The 17,108-nt window shown below is 48.8% G+C and overlaps 1 protein-coding gene across 7 annotated transcripts in view; it reads right to left on the bottom strand.

Annotated features, from left to right (window-relative positions):
- LOC118213753 (protein TANC1-like) overlaps positions 1 to 17,108 on the bottom strand; it is a 138,681-nt gene that overhangs the window by 49,293 nt on the left and 72,280 nt on the right. For 6 of the 7 annotated variants that reach the window (XM_035392869.1, XM_035392868.1, XM_035392862.1 and 3 more), the window contains exons 6-8: positions 7,640 to 7,770; positions 4,859 to 5,048; positions 91 to 372 (exon numbers count right to left, since the gene is read on the bottom strand). In XM_035392869.1, coding sequence (XP_035248760.1) covers positions 91 to 372; positions 4,859 to 5,048; positions 7,640 to 7,770 — 603 coding nt within the window. Of the gene's footprint in view, positions 1 to 90; positions 373 to 4,858; positions 5,049 to 7,199; positions 7,344 to 7,639; positions 7,771 to 17,108 lie in introns of those variants that run through there. The other variant, XM_035392865.1, reaches the window with a different exon arrangement.

Raw genomic sequence — 17,108 nt, 5'->3', positions numbered from 1 at the left:
GGTGAGAAAGGGACGAGGGAACTCAGGAGACGGCAAGCGCTCGAACCCCTTTCACTGCACGGGAAGAGAGGTGGAGGACGGCGCACTCACCCGCGACGGAGTTGGGGCGCGGCATCATGAGGCTGGAGGAGCCGTGCGTGGGGTACGGGAGGGGCCCCTCCGGAGGAGGAGGCGGCGCCGCGGCCCCCGCCGGGGCCTCCGGGGGCGGGGGCGGGGGCGGTGGCAGTTCCTCCTCGGCCACGGGGGAGCAGGCGTCGGAGCGGGCGCCGCGGGCGGGGCCATGGGGGCCGCTGTCCCTCAGGCTGCCATCTTTACTCCACTCCAGGCTGGAGCCGCTGCGGTCATCGTTCTCCGAGGAGCTGGTGATGGTGGCTGCGCCGGGGGAAAGGACAGCTCAGCACATACGCACCATAGCATCAGTACACACATACAGCACTATATTCATACATTAATGTGATGGCTGAGCTGAATTTAGCACATACACACCGTAGCATTAGTACACACATAGAGTACTGTATTCATACATTAATGTGATGGTTGAGCTGAATTTCTACCGTGCGTGTGTATCATGACAACCGAGTGGCTCGTTATTCCTTACCCAAATATTTCAATTCAAAATAAATACATTAAAAAGCATTAACATGGATGGTTGCTTGTTTATTTGGAACTCTGTTAGGCTTAAGAGTCAGATTATGAGCATAAGTCTGAAGGCCGATGATAGCAGCGGCATTTATAAATCAGATGAGTGAATTTTCTGTGACTCAATCCATATTAAAATGTACACCTGCTCAAACACGGAGATGCAGAGCTGGATTTGATCAGTTCCAAATTGCTGCATGCATAAACTACGCTAACCCGTCCAGGGTTTTAGTCAGATTAGAGTGAATGTCCACGGAAATATGAGGCATGTTTGTGGACATGTATCTCTAGACCCATCTCAATCCCTCTCGTGGGCCACAGTTAGGGGAACAGTGACGTAGACTGTTCTCTGCGCTGTAACTATCCGTTTCCTAGGTTACATGGTACATGCTACGCTGATGCGTCTCTCCAGTGGAAATCATGCTAGTCCATTTCTCCGGGCATTGGCACAGAGCTCTGTCTCACCATTCTACAGGCTGCTGTTTACGGACAATTTCGATTGGCTGTGGTGAGATAATTGGCTAACAGCTTTGATGAGGGAAAGCACATTACTCATACGCGACAGAAACATAAAGTAAAATGGAATGATATCTAACCACCTCCGTTTACTGGCCTGGAAGGGCTCCCACGTATATTGTTTAAAGAAACTATTAGGCTTAGAGTGGAAAAGAGAGGGGAACGGGTACAAATAAAATTGCACTTCCATTTTTAGAACTGAGATAGATGTTTGCTTACATGAACAAAAATCCTTTAATCCAACTCTGGCGGCCACACAGCCAAAGCTGACAAAAAATCCCAATGCCTCCGAGCAGACAGCATGTTTGTCACAAATCAACCATGGAAGAATGGCGTTCGCCATTTTATTTTCTACAGATACTAAAACATCCATTCTTAGTTTCATACTACACTACGTGGCCAAAGTTATCTGGACGTCCCTAGGTCATGGACTGTTTTTCATGGTTTGGGCTAGGCCCCTTAGTTCCAGTGAAGGTGAATCTTAATGCTACAGCATACAATCACATTCTAGAAGATTCTGTGCTTCCCCAACAGTTTGAGAAAGGCCCTTTCCTGTTTCAGCATGACAAGACCCCAGGCACACAGCAAGATTCATACAGATATGGCTTATGACACTGCCAGCCCTAGTCTTTGAGGGGCCCTAAGCAGGATTTGATTTGGGGACCCCCAACCCACCCACCAGTGGGCCCCCCCGGTGTTCGGGGGCACTAAGCAGCTACTTTTGTCACTTGTTAGATTGGGCAGGCTCAGATCTGTAATACACAGGCAAGAGACTGTAAGTAAATTTTGGATACAAAAAATATCGAATAATTGCCTTGACGTTACAGTCACAACCACATTAACCGTTGCTCAAATCAGTCTTACTCAAATAGCCCTTTTCATTTCCTTTAAATAACCCCAAAATTGGAGCAATTTCCCCAAGGGAAATGTTCCTGACCATTTCACAGCACATCCTTTGCTTGCAAAAATAAATAAATAAATAAATAAATAAATACATTTCCGTTTCACTTCTGTGTCCGCAGTGGGATGCACAGTATTGATTCCTTTCTGGAAAAAGTGGGTCCCCAGATTTGAAGTAGGCCATCTCTGTCTGAGCCTGGACAGTGAGCAGAGCGCTATTCAAGGAAGGAACAAAACCCACGTCGTTTTACAAACCCACACTGCTTTACAAACCCTCACTGCTTTACAAACCCTCACTGCTTTACAAACCCACACTACTTTACAAACCCTCACTGCTTTACAAACCCACACTGCTTTACAAACCCACACTGCTTTACAAACAAACACTGCTTTACAAACCCTCACTGTTTTACAAACCCTCACTGTTTTACAAACCCACACTGCTTTACAAACCCACACTGCTTTACAAACCCTCACTGTTTTACAAACAAACACTGCTTTACAAACCCTCACTGTTTTACAAACAAACACTGCTTTACAAACCCACACTGCTTTACAAACCCTCACTGTTTTACAAACAAACACTGCTTTACAAACCCACACTGCTTTACAAACCCACACTGCTTTACAAACCCACACTGCTTTACAAACCCTCACTGTTTTACAAACACTGCTTTACAAACCCACACTGCTTTACAAACCCTCACTGTTTTACAAACAAACACTGCTTTACAAACCCACACTGCTTTACAAACCCTCACTGTTTTACAAACCCACACCGCTTTACAAACCCTCACTGCTTTACAAACCCACACTGCTTTACAAACCCTCACTGTTTTACAAACCCTCACTGTTTTACAAACAAACACTGCTTTACAAACAAACACTGCTTTACAAACCCACACTGCTTTACAAACCCTCACTGCTTTACAAACCCACACTGCTTTACAAACCCACACTGCTTTACAAACCCACATCACTTTACAAACCCACACTGCTTTACAAACCCACACTGCTTTACAAACCCACATCACTTTACAAACCCACACTGCTTTACAAACCCACACTGCTTTACAAACCCACACTGCTTTACAAACCCACATCACTTTACAAACCCACACTGCTTTACAAACACACACTGCTTTACAAACCAACACTGCTTTACAAACCCTCACTGTTTTACAAACCCGCACTGCTTTACAAACCAACACTGCTTTACAAACCAACACTGCTTTACAAACCCACACTGCTTTACAAACACACACTGCTTTACAAACCCACACTGCTTTACAAACCCACACTGCTTTACAAACCCACGTCTCTCTACAAACTCATGCAGAGGATACAATATCTGAGCGGTCATTAATTATAGCAGTCATTATAAGTAGCTAGCTCTAATACAAGAATGGCTGGCAGGAATATTTATCAATTATCTCCACAGCGCAGGGTTTCAGTGCTGGAAAGGTGGAAGGTCTTCCTTGGGGCCGCACATTCAGATTCTATCACCCAACCTACAATCGCCATGAAAGCATTTATTAAGGCTTCTGAGGGGAGAGACCACTATGCTGATGAGGTCAGGCTTCAAGCCATTCACAATCAAAGGCCTAGCAAGGCTATTCAGCGGGAACAAAAATGTAATCAGGGAAGAAATAAAATGATTACTGCAATATCACGACTTCGAAAAAATTAGAGCTGAACACTACAAATGGTTCTAAACAAAGACAGACCACCGAACAAAACAGCATCATCTGATTTATATAATACCTATTTTGAAACTGAAATGACTTTTGCGCAACTGGAACTTTCCGGCTAAGAACACAGGGATTATTACCGCGTTAACTCCTCTTTCTGTCAGTGTGTGTAAATCCCCAAATCTCCTAAAACGCTGTTACTATAGCAGCTGTGCGGTCACAACCGCGGCGTGCTAACAAACGCGGCTTAGAAACGCAGACGGCGCGTAGCCAGGATGAAAACGTAGACCCCCAGACAAACGGCCACTTCTGCACGCCGCTCAGAAGAAGCAAGGTGCACTGAAAACCTCCAGAGTAACTGCAGATAAAAAATATAAAAATCTCTGAACATCTATTTTGGGAACATGATGTACTCTACTGTGTGCACAGTAGGTGCTTTAGCCGGAACTGCAACAGTATAGAAGTAACTGAGGTCAGGGAGAACGATAAAGTACTGGAGGCAAAGAAGACTAAGGATAAATGGTATAGTACCGGAGGGTCATGGTGAACATGGTGAATGGTTCAATGTTGGAGGCCTTGAGAATGGAGTGAATGGTGCAATATAGGAATATAGCTGGAATCAGGGTGAATTGTGCTTAAGGAAGATCGGTAAATTAAACACTGTTGGCATGGAGGACAGTGTAAATGGTATACTGATAGAAAGGGGCTCTGTATGTATGAAGAACATGGTGAATGGTATAATACAGACAGAAAGGGGCTCTGTAGGTATGGAGGACAGGGTGAATGGCATAATACTGTAGAAAGGGCCTCTGTAGGTATGGTGGACAGGGAGAATGGTATAATGAAGACAGAAAGGGGCTCTGTAGTCATGGAGGACAGGGTGAATGGTATTATCTAGACAGAAAGGGGCTCTGTAGGCATGGAGGACAGGGTGAATGGTATAATACAGACAGAAAGGAACTCTGTATGTATAGAGGACAGGGTGAATGGTATTATCCAGACAGAAAGGAGCTTTGTATGTATGGAGGACAGGGCGAATGGTAAATTACTGATAGAAAGGGTTCTGCAGGCATGGAGGACAGACCAGGGAGAGCAGAGGGCCGCTCACTCACCTATGATCCCGCTGTCCTTGCTCTCGAGCGTGGAGCTGGGGCTGGTGATGGTGCCGCAGGGGCTGGAGCGGCCGGGCGGGGGCCGGCCCGCGCAGCTGTTGAGGGTGGAGCAGGGGCTGTCTGTGCTGGGGGAGGCGGTGCTGCTGGTCAGGGTGGAGCACGGGCTGATTCCCTGGCTGGTTACAGTGCACTGGAGGGGAGGGGAGCGAAAAGACAGCGACAGCCTAAAATTAGACACTGTTTGAGAATACCTAAACAGCATGGCTTTCTGGGCCATCCACCACAACAGCCACATCCATTTCATTATTTTCATAACACATTTTCTCTCGCTTGACTTCAAAGACATAACAAGGTCCGAATTATTTTCTTTGATGAAAATATGTTCACCCGTCCCACAAAGAATTAAAAACAAAAACAAAAAACAACTTTCATTTAAAATATCACAGATTCTCTTTCAGTTTGTACAAGTATTGTTTTCTATCGAAATCAAAAAGGAATTTAAATTACAACTTTAGTCCAGCTGGAAAAGTACTTTCCAAACATAATAAGGCAAACATGTACTTAGGCAGATGAATCTGCATTTCACATTTCCGTGAGTCAGAGACCAGCTGTAAGAAAAGGCTCGGTAAACAAAACGTGTGTTTTAGAAACAGCAGATTCGGTGCGATGAATCAAAACCAAGCTATGCCACTTAATGCTGACCCATGTAAACAAATTGCCCTGTAATGAAAGCCTCCTATGCATTGCTCACGTCTTTGTGCACAGCGCCCTGTGTCTTCTCTATTCACACTGACCTCAAAGTGACCTCTGACCCCTTACTGCAAAAAAAAAGCCTGTCTGAACAAGTTATTTTAGTCTTGCAATGACTTAATATCTTTTTTATATATCAGACTTAATATATTTTTTTCTGTCAAGTAGAAAATATTAGCTTCTTTTAAGTTACTTTTAGCTAGACAAGTAAAATTGACTTATCCCTTTGGAAAATCTTGAAATGAGTCAAACTGTCTCACCTCAAACTGTAACCTCATCCTTGTCTTATTTAACAGTAACAGAAATAACATTTCAGCTCTAACATAAGACTAAAATACTTGTTAAGATTGCCTTATTTTTCGTGTTTTGCAGCGCTGATGGTTGCTGACTGCCTAAACCACCCTTTTCCCCCTCTCTCTGCATAAGCGCCATGTCTCCCCATCCTGTACTGTGGCCCAGCCGGTCCTCTCTCCCGCAGTTGGGTCCTATGCTCTATATAGGTCAGGGAGAGAGCCTGGTTTGGGCAGGGAGGTAGCGGTGTACCAGATGCCCCATCCCCCGAGACCACCTCAGTCTCCAAACAGACCGCGACCAGAGAACCCCGGGCTCCTCGTCTCCAGGAGCCTTCATCCCCTTCCAGCGGCCACAGACCCTCCTCCTCCTCGCCTCTGCATGACTCACCTGCTCAAAGGAGCGGCTTGCTGTTCATGTTAATGTGACCCAGATCCAGGTGCGCAGAGCGATGGAAACAGAGGCCTTTCAGTGTCAGACAGAGGCCTTTCTGTGCTGCTAGAAATGGCAACATCAGCCATTTTGTGTCTGGATCAGGAATTCAGACCCATAAAGACCCTTGATCTAGGACCTGAACCCAGAATACTCCGTTAAAAGTCTCAGGCCCGAGCCACTGCCTAAAACTGCCTTTACTTCCTTTCCAATTATTACTTGACTATTACTATGACAAAATGGCACCTTGTAGCTATCTTGTAGCTCATGGTTACGAGTAAATTGTGTGACACCAAGGACAGAACATGTCAAGACAACATTACACAAATCCCACAAGTTAAAATAAGGTAAACAAGTAGCTTTGAACAGGGGCAGCAAATGAAGATGTTATCTATACCCGGTAAACACTGATAAGCAGATTGATTGGCCAAGATCTACAGAAAATTATTCACGTTAACAACTGTGGATACACCTTTTACCAGCAAACTGAGTATATTTACACATAAGCACGCATAAGTTCCTAACCGAAATAAGCTTGTTAAGACACGGTTTGACAGAGTCTGTGCATCAGCACAGAAAAATCAAAGGGTCATCTGCTTTGTTCAAAGCACCAGACTAATTACCAGCACCAAACAAACTGAAAGAAGACATGTCATAACTCGTCCCTTCCTGGATTGAAGCTGATAAACTCATATTACAAACCAAACCAGCCCTGCTGCACAGGTAGGCAAGTTTCTGGGACTCACACGACAGACAAACACAATCAAAAAAAAAGCACAGCAAACAGAAACGTTCCACTCTGCTCAAACATAAACACTTAACCCCCCCCCCCCCCCCCCCCAAAGGCTGAAAATCTGAAAAAGGTTACCCTCATACAGCAGCTAGCTTGAGTCCCGCAGCAGTGGGACTTTAATCCCCGTCTGAAGGAGAGAGACTGAGAGGAAAGGAGAGAGAGCAGGCGACGGGAGGAAGCATCATTTATTCTCACACACGCCCTCTTTCTCTCTCTCTCCCTGCCTCTCTCCCTGTCCCTCTCTGTCCCTCCCTCTCTCTCTCATTCTCTCTCTCTCTCTCCCCCTCTCCTTCTCTCTCTCTCATTCTCTCTCTTTCTCTCCCTCTCTCTCTCATTCTCTCTCTTTCTCTCCCTCTCTCTCTCTCTCTCCCTCTCCTTCTCTCTCTCTCATTCTCTCTCTTTCTCTCCCTCTCTCTCTCTCCCCCTCTCCTTCTCTCTCTCTCAGCACTGCAGCAGCTGCTGGGGGTGCATGTGTGTGCGTGTGTGTGTGTGTGTGTGTGTGTGTAATGGAATACCTTCTTCTCATTCTTGTCTTCCATAGATATGCGTGCCGATCCTGGGATCCCTTCTCCCAGTAAGAAGCCCAGCCTGGTCATCAGCTCCTGGGTGGCGGGGGAGGGGCACGGCTCTCTGGCGGCCAGCCGCTCTGCAAAGAGGAAATGACACGCGTCAGGGGTCTGCGCAGACGGGCGCGCGCAGACTGCCGGGGTCTGCGCAGCCCCAGCCGGTCTCCCTCGCCGCGCTGCCGTGGAGAGGAGCCGAGCTGAGGACTGGCGCGCGTCTGAGGCGCCCGGCTAGATGGTCTTGGAACGCGAGCGAGCCGAGAACGACCTCCTGGCCGGGGACGAGATGGACCCCGCTCGCCCCCGCCAGCATTACTGGGCATACCGCACAGCTTGGCGTTTTGCTCTCTAGCGGTTCCAAATTTTAATATTTTTTCCCTGAAAAAACATATTAGACGAGCGTCCGTTCCATTGGTCCAGAATGACGGCACGCACACCAGTCACTGCCTGGCGCGATACCTCGGGAAACAAAGGGCTTCTTACCCGACTCCTCCGAAGTGCCCGAACGCACAGTGATTTGTAGAGAGCCTCGCTACAAGCGCACACAGAGCGACATTATGCATTTACACAATAGCAGCATGCTAACGTAGCGCTGTGGAGAACGACCGAACGCTTGGCTTGCCCTGCGGACAGAGTCAGGCAGGGGGGTACGCCACTGTGACCCATCACACTGTGCACTATCACTCTCACTCCCTCACACTCTCTCTCACTCACTCTCTCACAGCACGGCCACACTGGGTGCAAATGAAAGGGTGAGCTGCCAAACAGCTAATGAATGCAGTCTTAACTGGGCTGATGAATGTCATTAACGTGACTGCCAATTGCCACTGCAACAAGCTGTCTGCTTGTTTATTTATTTATTTTAAATGGGAAGCACTCGTGTAGCTGGAGGGGGTGGTGACATCCCAAAGCAGGCGGATGTACTGGTGACTGGCGCCCTTCTGACCCCGCAGAAAAGCCAGTCGCTGAACACGGAACCATCCGGAAAACAGATGAGGAGAGGGCGCAGGGAGCGAAGCCTCTCATTACTCACCTCCCTTTAGGAATTAATAAGGAGCTCTCTCTCTCTCTCTCTCTCTCTCTCATTCGCTCACCGCCCCACCTCCCTCTTTTACCCTCCAACTCGTTTCATTTAATTTCCTCTTCCCTCATTTCTCTGCCTCCGCATCTCTCCACGGCATTTTTCTTCAGAAGGCGCAATTTATTATGCTAAAAAAAAAATCTGCAACACCATTCTCTCTTTTTTTTCCTCTGGGCCATTGAATGAGGTTCAATGCCACCCCATTGACCCTGAGAGACGTTGGAAAAGTCTTCCATTTTGCAGTTACATGTAGAGCGACATAATTAAGCGGTCTTCTGAATGCAGGACTCAGCCAGCACTGGAAGCAGGTGCTCTGTCGTGTCTATGGCTCGTGTGAACTGTTTAGCGTGGAAGCCTTTAGCGTGGAAGCGTTTAGCGTGCAAGCGTTTAGTGTGGAAGTGTTTAGCATGCAAGCGTTTAGCATGATGCCGAAACGTGCCAGAACAGCAGAAATCTAATTTGCTTATTTGCAAACGGCCTCGTAGGTGAGCGCAGACTAACTAGCGTGCTACGCCCATTCAAACTGCGGTGCCGAGCCATTAAAAATTATACTCATTTTCTAAATTTGAAAGTGAGTATCTGTGCCAAAACTAAAAATAGAATTCAAAACACAATCTGTCTGATTTACTGTAGGTGCAAAAAAAAAAAAAAAAACAAACAAACAAAAAAAAGACCCAGGCTGGCATAAATTAGCTTATTTCCAGAATTAATAAACAGGGAAAAGGAGTCCTCAAAGCCATGAGAAGCAATTTAAATACAGAGACAAAACCTTAAATGTGGGAGAAAGAACAGAACACTATCCCAGCGCTTCATCTAATCGACGCTTTAAACTCCACGCACTTCAAGGCTTCGTCGAGCTAGCGTCTTTCAGAAGCACTCAACAAATGTCACGACACTTTCCCCCTTCCGCGTGTTCCCAAACTGTTATCTTTTATTTTTCCGTCTGTAAGGAGTTCATATGTACGTTCTCAGGGCTGCGTAACTGGACGTCGTTCTGAGAATTTATTAATCAAGTCTTTTGGAGGAGAGAGCCATTTCCAGACAGTCCTTCCCAGTCCAGACACGGCACCCACAAACATGGCAATCAGGGAAGACAAAGCATTTCGGGAGCGAGACCCATTCATCACGGGGGCAGTTTTATCACCCCAGGCCCGACAGCCTGCTCCATCAGCGCATCCTTTCAGATGTCCTCTGGTCCTCCGCTCCTGCCCGGTGACGGCTCTGGACGGCCACGTTAGCGTAGCCGGGCAGCGCGTTTGAGACGGCCGGCCCGCGGTAACAGCCCCGCACTTCATCATCGTTACAGTGTCGCTAAGGAGTCGTCGCAAACGCGCTTCAGGAGTTACCCATCATTCCACTGGGCGCGTGTCGCACGTGGTGGCCACGTGGAGGTAGGGCTTAAATCCTGAGCGTGCGACCAGAAGGTTGTAGGTTCTCCGTTTTTATGGAACAACCTCAACAACAACAATCTCTTGCCACAGGTAAGAAATGTGCATTAGAAAGCTTGTGAGAAAGGTGAAAAGTGCACAGTCAGGCTGAACAGGGCTGTTTGCTGAGCGAATGAAGGAGAGAGATGTAATTTTACTCAGTGTATGACAGCGCTGTCCTTAACACAAGGCGCTCAGTCAAACGGCAGATTTAATTAGGTCTGCGTTCTTACCGTCCGCTCCACTTATCCATGCGCGTGACGCCTCTCGTGATCCGCGAATCGCCCCCCGCCCGTTTTACGGCCGGAGAGAATGACGGACGTTCGGGGGACGGAATGCAGCTAAATTTAACCCCTGACACCGTCCCGCCCGGCGTCCAGTAAAAACGGCGAAGCTTGACCGAGCGTGTCCGTTTCGATGAGCCGCGGGGCCGCGTGACACGTCTGGACGTCCTGCTGAAGGAGCCTTCGATCGAACGAGACTTTCATTCTGATGATATACGCTTAACCAAGACATGTCATCACACTGAAATATTAATCACGGCTGTCATATAATGAAAATGTTACTTGATCGATAAGAATAACTGTGCCAAGTGACAGCTTACAACAAAAGGAGGGCCACATTTAAAAGCTGACATCACAAAAAACAAAACTCTTACAAATACCACCGCCAGGTTATTTTGCAGTTTGCAGTTGTTTTACCTATGAACGGCCCTAAATGCAGGCTTACGCAGTCTCACTGTCTACCGGCTGAACCGAACTGGCTTCTGCTGGCGATGACTGTGATATCCTAATGGAACGGCTTAGCCTAAGAGCCTTAAAGCCTAAACCACCAGCGCCAGGAATGTCCAGGACGGTGACAGTGCCATCCCATCTCTGCCCCCCATCTTAAGAAACGCTCTCAGCAGCGCAAATCTCTGCGCATGGACGCCGCGCAATGCCTGCGTGCGTGCGTCTGCGCCGAGGGTGTGTTCGCACACGCACACTGCGCTGGAATCGCACAGGTCCTGCCCTCCCACTGTGATTGATGCAGGTGAGGGGGGGGTGGGGGGGTGGGGAACAACGGCAGTTCAATGTCAATGGAAATGAGGAAGGACAAATTGTTTTCACAATGGGACTGGAGATGCATGCATTTTTTCCCCTGCAGAAAGGGTTAATCCACATTTTAATATTGTAGCATAAGTCAAGAAAAGTGTCGGTCAACACTATATATATTAAGTATGCATTAATGTGATCATCTGCATCCATAACTAGACAAAAATAGGCAAGCGAATGCCGTCACAACACAAAAATAGAGGTTTTTGGTGGGATTAGGGAACAGCTGCGATGCCGTTCGTGTCAGTGTCCACGTGAAGAGGATCTGGGAGCGCGCGTCACACGCCAGGCTGGCCACGTGCGGCGGGGGCGGGAGGGGGACAAACGACGTTTCCGTGCTGCTCTGTCGTCCGAAGACGGAAGTGGGTTTATGCGCGGTCGCATTGTTAAAAAAAAACACGGTTTTTACACTGTGATCGCAAAAAAAAAAAACACAATGCGTAATATACAAACCAATACCCACATACACTATATCCTGATTCTCCTGGGGGGAGGAGTCAGCGCATTATAATTCCAGCTTTAACCTTCTGTGAAAGGATGACTCGTTCATTTTGAGCATTCTGTTTCCTGAAATAGCCCAGAGTGCTGTAAGCTAGCGGCGTTCGTTGATCCCGTCTACAGTACGCAGTCGATTTCTCTTAATTCACTTTTGCCTGGGGGGCCCTGCGGGTTATTTGGGTGAAAACAGGTGCTGGGGCAACGGGTGACGGACCAGCTCGCCGGTCACCTCTGAAAACTTAATCGGGGTGCCGGTAAGAGCGTTTCGTTAGCGTGTCGTCCCGTCGTGTTGGGTTAGTGTGGGAGGGGTCCTGCAGGGCAGCCCCCCTGGACACACAGTAATCCGCGTAAGCCCCCTTGTGTTGGTTTAGCCACCGCAGCCACACAAGCTAACAACAAAGTGAAGGCCAGAATCAAACAGCCTACATTTCCCACAAGGCCACTGATCCAGCCTCCATTATTTTAGCATCCGTGTCCGTGATGACCTCAGGTGAACCCCGCTAAAATAGAAATCTCTTTTCTGAGGGAGCCTAGGCCAAGAGGTTATGGCTTAAAAAAAACTCAGAATTTAGTAAAACAAAGAGGAGTTAAACTAATTTCAATAGACACAAAGGCAAGACATTTTTTCTCGGTTACAAAATTTGTTTTTCATTCAGCCACAGAAATCCAGAGATTTCTCGAATGTAAAATAATTCCTTAATTACACCCTACTCTATTTTTAAAGGCGCATTTCCATTTATGATGGATAAATCACATGTTGTGAAGTATGAGAAACGGTTTCGGACCAGCAAAGGAATAGGCTATTCATATTAAGAGCCGACGGACGGGAAACGAAGTGTGACCTAATCGAGCAGAAAAACGCAAGCAGGGAATAGGAACGGAGCCCTGGTATCACTGTAAAAAGCAGTCGAAACGTAACTGAGATAATTGACACTTAGCTTGTTTTGTGGAAAATTGAGGTCACGGCGCTACGGGTATGGTCTCCCCACGCTGATGCGTTCATTTCGGTGAGCAGAGAGCCGCAGAACTCATTGGAAGAAATACGTCGGTAATGAAAATTCACAAACTGCATCAGCGACGATGTTTTTTTTTTTTTTTGGTTACAAAAGAAATTAAATTTATCTTCGCCCAAATAGTAGAACGTATTCTTTCCCAGCTGAGACGCCAACACTCAACAGGAACGTTCCAGAATAAAATACTCCGTTAACAGGCAGTTCTCAGATGCATATCGCCGGTGAGAAAATGGCAAATTATCAAATCTGCCAACAAAACAGATGTAAACCAACCTCCGAATGTAAACAGCTTATTGTCTTTTCCATAAACTCGCTTTAACGGAGGTCAAAGCCAAAGCGGTTGTCATTTTTTCCTCCTGTTCCCTCCGGAGAGGTTCTTGATGAAAGCGCGGACCCTTCTCTGAAGTGTTCGTTAGCGTCGCGCCGCGCCGCACCGCGCGTCCCCTCAGCAGACACCTTCATCCGCCGAGCGACACAAAGCGCTCGCGGCCGTAAATCCTGCGCGTTTCCGTCGCGTTCATACGGCTGAATTTAAATGGAGCGCATTGCGCTTTACTCCAGGGAGCGACTAAAGCGCTCCGAGCTGGGATTTCAACCTACAGTACAGCCAGTGTGACTGCAGACAGGGCCACATGCAGAACCCTGAGCACGTGGAGCTCAGGCAATGTGGTTCTGACAACACCGGTCCCAGGGTGCCAAACCGGGGTGTAAATTTTGCCTTGGCCTTCGCGAAGTTGGGTGGCGTCATCCAAAAAAAAACGGCTGAGGAGAAACCGGATCGGACGATTCCAGGCTGTGAGAGAGGGTGTAAAATGTTTAGACGCTGCAAATGTCGCGTAAACGTGCGAAACAGAAGCGGAAAAAAGCAGGCCTGTTCATACGGGGGTTAAAGCTCAGATGAGTCCACATAGTGACGGGGGCACATGTTAAAATAGCTCTGTTGATTTGCAGCGCGGTTGAGAACCGGTGTTAGCATTCCAATGTGAATCCCACGGCTGTTTTTTTTTTTGGTTTTTTTGTGCAGGCTTTTAGTATATACTGAAACATCCTACAGGTATGTATCCGATAAAGCTTAGAAAGTACATAGTTAGCTAGCTTGAACTGTCTGGCAATATCACAAGTAAACAGAATGAGTGTGTGTGTGAGTGCACATGCGTGGAGATATACAGACAGATGCACATACAGTACATACTGTATGGTATACCATACTGTGCCCTATGCTCTAACTTTGCCACATGGATAGTGTAACACATAACCGCATCGCACGGACACGTGTGTTTGTGCACATGTAAGTGGTCGAAGGACAGAGGGAGCGAAGCACACATGTTAACAGAGGGCAACGTACGATGTAAACATTTCTGAAACGACACAGGGCAGCGCCGGTTGCCCGTACATGGTAAAGCAAAAAGAGAGCAGCACATCCAGCGAACGATATTCGGGCCAATTTATCACCGAACGGCGGGGCGGTGCTGAACGTGAAGCACCAGGGAGGACGGAGCGAACCGCGCTCGGGTTCAGGCAGCGGCGCTAACAGCATCGCTGGCTCGCTTTGTGAGCAGAGAAGCCCGCGCTTCCAGCGGGAGCACAGTGAGCGCGCTCGGCCGCAGAGAGTGCGTTTCCAGCGGGAGCGTAGTGAGCGCGCTCGGCCGCAGCAGCCCGCGCGGGCCCAGAGAGCGCGTTTCAGGCTCCACCGCGACACGAAGTGAAATGGGGTCAGGTACCAGTGGAGCGGAGCCGGCGCTGGAAACCAAGTATAAACCCCCCCCCCCCCCCCCAAAAAAAAAAGAACCAATTTCCCTTCACCTTAACCCACTACCCTGTGAAGGACGCAGGTGGAATGTGGACCATGTCGTACCAGGCGAGAGCCCTGAGGAGCCACCGTGACCGCCATCAATCCTGCTTGGACCGGCTGGACGTCGTAGCTGCCTTACGTTCCACGTGCGCTATCTTTAAAAAAAAAAAGGATTCATTTACTGCAGTAACCGTGGTGACCCCAGTCCCTGGGTCCTATGGGATGAGCGTTAAGAGTGTACGGCCCACCGTAGGGCCCTGGCCGCCAGCGTCCGGGCGGTTCCACGCACACAGCACAGGACTGATGGGGGACTGAGCTGAACGCAGAAAGCGAACAAAGAGGTCTTTCAGTAATCACCAGAGAAGCTATAATGGCTCCTCATCAAAAAAGATGCTAAACAGATCCAATTAGGGCAGTATTGTATACAGTTTTGACGCAAGGAACATAGCCAGTGACCGAAGTAAAATAGTATTTCAGGAAACTGCCTCTGCATTAATGTGACAGCTGCACAGCACCGCAGGCCTAGCGCATCAGGAACAGCGCTAAATAATACGCTGGCGTCGCTCATCAGCGGAACGCAGACATCTGAAGCAATTTTCATCAGGTTAATCGGGAGCTCCCACTGGGCGACCCGTAAGGAAGGAAGAGAATCAGCGGGCGACCAACGTACGCCCGCGCGAGCCACGCCCTCCGCTACGGCGGCGAATGGTAACGCGGGTCGAGCGCCTCCGGTCGGCAGGGCGGCGAATGAACGGCGAGAGCTGGCGATGCGTCCTAACTCAGCGCCCAAAAAATTACCCATCTTCGGTGTGGGACGGGCTGCGGTGACTCATCCGAGCTTTCAGAATGGGCTCGTGTTCGTAGCGCTGCAGAAGGGTAGGGACTGGCTGTGCTGGTTGAGATTCAGCAGTAGCGTGGCGTGAAAGCTACATTGTTCTCTCTCATATCCACAGGGAGAGAGAGAGAGATGGAGAGAGATGGAGAGAAGGAGGGAGGAGGGAGTGAGAGAGAGAGAGAGAGATAGGGGTACTGGGGGCTGGGTGGGGCACCGGGTATGAAAAAATACCCCAATGACACAGTGGTCTGAAGAGGGGCCCTCTTCACGGACAGAGCCAAATGTACTCACGGCCAAATGTCACCGCGCACGCTGTGGACATCAGAGAACACGATCAACAAATGGATCAGCGTGTAGATGCTCATGGTGCTTTTCCAATGATAATTGCTGTAATTGTTTTTACTGCGGCACGTAATTATTTTTTTTTTGTAATCACAGCAGCTGTGATGGTTATCATAATTAGGACTGAGCCCGGTGAATCTCCCTGCCTACTATCAAAACAAAAAAATTTAAAAAAAACACGCTCAGCAGATACTGAAATACTGAGCGGCAAAAAGCTCTGCAACAAGCCTGGGAAAACACACTGCCGGCACACAATTAGCAAGAGGCCTCAGCGCGTTTTTAAAACCGTCCTGAAACGGAGGGGTTTCGCCAGCGTTAATGCCATTAACACGTTTAGTATTCAAGTCAGAAATTCGGCTTTTTTTTTTTCAGCCTGTGAGCAATTACTGATCTGATATCACAACACCGGCCCGGAGAAACCAAAAGAAACGCCGGAACGGCTTATTAATTCAAATAACAGAGGGAGAAGGTCGGGAAATAAAACAAAAACAACATCATTATCCAATACCTCGAAGGTTTACGAGCCGCTAAAATATGGCCCCCTCTCTGTGAAAGAGGTCTGAAGATGAGGGGGGGGGGGGGGCGCTTTGAACAGTCTGGCCCAACGGTGCTGTCCCCCCCCCCCACCGTGAAACCGATACAGCTAGCACTCATTACCAACCAGGCTGGCATTCTATGATGGTTAAGCTGGCTTAATGAGCACCTGATGAACATGACCACTTACCCTTCTCCCATCAGTTAGCGCGGAGGGGAAATGATGTCACCTTTCACAGACGCGCGGGCACGTCCCAGAGCCCGGAATGTTCCGCCGCGGGCCGGCGGGGCCAAAGCCGGTCGCCACGTGCAGACGGCGCGAGAGCGACGCGTCTCCGGGTCGCCGCGAAACAGACGCGCTCCCTACTTACGCGAGAGCGGCGTTACCTCAGCCCGAGGGGTCGAGCGACGTCTCTGGGCTCACACGCACTCTCGCTCTCTCTCTCGCTCGCTCCCGACCGACGGTGAAGCAGCGAGTTACAGCCGCACACCTGGAACAGCTGCCCACCGAAGGAACGGAGCAAACGCACCTTCAGTGCTCAAGCACTGGTGAAAAACTGGGAAGGTGATGCTGCTGCACCGATCGCATTATTCGGGGGCGGGAGACGGGTTCGAATCAGGAACTCCACTAACTCTAGTCGCGTTAGTGGCGGCAGCCTCGGTTTGGCCTTGTAAAGACGTGCGGATTTCTGAGCGGGAAAGTTGCCGGGGGGGCATTTGTCTCTGAGTCGTTAGGATCTGGGTTGGGGGGGGGGGGGGGGCGGGCGGGACGGAAAGAAGGATGAGGATTCGTCGGCGAACGCGG

The sequence above is a fragment of the Anguilla anguilla genome, chromosome 15 (assembly GCF_013347855.1).
Source record: "Anguilla anguilla isolate fAngAng1 chromosome 15, fAngAng1.pri, whole genome shotgun sequence".
Taxonomy (NCBI): domain Eukaryota; kingdom Metazoa; phylum Chordata; class Actinopteri; order Anguilliformes; family Anguillidae; genus Anguilla; species Anguilla anguilla.
The sequence above is the reverse complement of the archived record's forward strand: the minus strand, read 5'-3'. Positions and strand labels throughout refer to the sequence as shown.